At 41.9% G+C, this 2549-nt stretch overlaps 1 protein-coding gene across 1 annotated transcript; it reads right to left on the reverse strand.

Moving 5' to 3' along the window:
- Nucleotides 1-554: 554 nt before the first annotated feature.
- On the reverse strand, nucleotides 555-2186 carry LOC116746409 (heterogeneous nuclear ribonucleoprotein H-like). Its single transcript, XM_032618224.1, has one exon. The coding sequence runs from the start codon at nucleotides 1564-1566 to the stop codon at nucleotides 844-846; it is 723 nt and encodes a 240-aa protein (XP_032474115.1). The 5' UTR covers nucleotides 1567-2186; the 3' UTR covers nucleotides 555-843.
- Nucleotides 2187-2549: the final 363 nt, after the last annotated feature.

Raw genomic sequence — 2549 nt, forward strand, 5'->3', positions numbered from 1 at the left:
CCCATAATGCCTGGGAGCACCTGTTTCCCACACCTTGGCCAACACTGGATGTTACTAAACTTTATAATCTTTACCAATCTAATAGCAAAAAATAGTACCTTATTATCTTTTTTTTTTTTTTAGTTTTTAAAAGGAAGATTTATTCAACAAGTTTCACTTAGCGCGATACACCTAAAAGGAAAATCACAATACAGTGAAAAGATTTAAATCAAGGCCTCAGAATTTCATACAAACACCAAGACCAAAATCCTAAAGCGTTGGTATTGCATCTCAAATTTTCCCCATTAACTTAAAAAGAAAGCTTAAACTTACGTGCCATAGAGGTTATCAAATGAAACTAGAATTAACAAACATGCCAAATGTTTCACTTTTAATTGTAGACACAGCTCCTATATTGAGTTTCACAAAAAAGCATATGTCTTTCAACAATGCATCCAAACAGTGTTCAATGTAATGTGTTGTAAGCAACATTTAACATAATTCAACTGCTTTAACCTAAATACACCTACTGCTTAAGTACATCCTACAATATAACTAACTTGAGAAAAGCTGAAAATTATTTAACAGTAACAGATTACTCAACCTAGTTACATCCTAAATGAATGTTTGTGTTCAAAATTACTGAACCTTAAGTCTTTAAAACAATCCTGATTTCCACTTAGAGTAAGCATAAACCACAAGTTTGTATTGCAAAACTGTTAAAACTTAAGTTTTGTTTTTCTTTTAAAAAATGTTGACCAAGAGTCAGTGATCAGGATCAATTACATTCCCCATCCACCACTCATACTGGACATGCTAGACATCCCTCCCATTCCGTTCACTCCCACAGATGCTCGGCTTCCACTACTGTAGTAGCTGTTCACTGTTCCTTGGCTGCCTATGCAATGTTTGATTGAAAAAATCACTGGAGTTTTCCTGTAAAACTTGGTCATATCCACTCATGCTGCTCTGGCCACCATAGCCGCCTCCATAACCACCACTCAGCTGCTGGCTGGCTGGGCCGCCATAACTGGACTGGTTTGACAAACCCATGCCTCCTAGCATTTGGCTACCGTAAGCACCACCCCTTGCTCCTGCTGTAGAATTCAAGAAGAATTCTACATATCTGTGTTGCATATTTGCTTTGTCTTTTGACATAGCTGCCACAGCATCTTCAAGAGTTGCAAACTTGACATCTGCTTCACCAGTTACTCTGCCATCGGGACCAATTTCAATATGTACTCTCACAGGGTTGAGGGGTGAAAAAAAATTATAAATGTCATTCTCAGTAGCTCTGTAAGGTAATCCCCGCATGTGTACACAGTGTCCTCTTGTGCTCTGGAAAGTAGAGCCACCATCCCCGTATCTGTGATCTGACATTCCTGAAAAACAATAATTGAGGTCTCTTCCAAATCTATCTGACCCAAATCCATAGCCATCATTATAGCCATTATAATCATCATAGCCTCCATAACCTCCACCGTAAGCACCACGCCTCATCCTTTCAAAGCCAGCTCCTCTTCCAATGCTGTTATACCCTCTGCCAGCCCCAGGTCTGTCATAGGGACCTGGCCGCTGCATGGCCATAAGTTTTTGTGGTGGATCATAGTGAGTTCTAACTTCAGCTCAACTGCTCTTAAAGATTTCGATATACCTGTGCCCTATTCTTTCCTTGTGTTTCTTTAGAGCCTTTTCAGCTATTACCTGTGAAGCAAACTGCACAAAGGCCTCCCCCATACTCCTCCCCTGGAAGTCCACCGGCAATGTTATCCCATTTGGCACAATTTCCAACCCTGAGAACTGAACAATTTCTTCCTTGCTACATCCAAAGAGGAGTCCTCTAAGCCGTACAAAGCCATCATTGGCTGTGTCAGGACTACTTGGACCAGTATGCTTCAACACCCAATCCATTTCAACGTTGTTTGACTTGGATACTTCAACATATCTGTGTCCCATAGTTTCTCTGTCTTTTTTCAGGGCCAATTTGACTTCATCTTCTGATTCAAGTTCAACAAAAGCCTCGCCACTCGGTCTGCCTTCTCTGGTGTAGATGAAACGAACACCTTGAGCCCCATTTTGAATTTTGCAGTCAGAAAAAGCCCACTGCACTTCGTCGGCCGAGCAAGACCAAGGCAAGCCCCGGACCTTCACCACGAATCCCTCGCCGCCTTCGGTGCCCAACATCATCGTCTCTTAGGGGGTCCTGGCGTCGAAACAGCCTGCAAGACGGGGATGAGGGTCAGACCTGCACACACAACTTCGGCGCGGGTGAGAAGAAATCCCTTATTATCTTTTTAATCTGTACTTCTATAATGATGAGTGGGATTAAGCATCTTTTCATAGATTTATTTGCCATTGTATTTTTTTTTTTCCTGTAGGTGTCCTCTAGGTGTTGATACCAACAAATCCATCTCTTCTTGAAATGATCTTTTTCCTTTGCTTCCGGGACACTTCTGTCTGACTCCTTTTTCTTGTTCCTTTGCTGGCTTCTGCTTGTTTACCTACCTCTGGAATGTTGCTGTCCTCCAGGGTTCCAGCCTCATCCTGCTTCCTTTTCATTGTACACGCTC

This window comes from Phocoena sinus, chromosome 1 (genome assembly GCF_008692025.1).
Source record: "Phocoena sinus isolate mPhoSin1 chromosome 1, mPhoSin1.pri, whole genome shotgun sequence".
In the NCBI taxonomy this organism is placed as follows: Eukaryota; Metazoa; Chordata; class Mammalia; order Artiodactyla; family Phocoenidae; genus Phocoena; species Phocoena sinus.

What these genes read in the sequence shown, in the direction of transcription:
- LOC116746409 (XM_032618224.1), bottom strand. Translation starts at nt 1,566, where the DNA reads ATGGCCATGCAGCGGCCAGGTCCCTATGACAGACCTGGGGCTGGCAGA.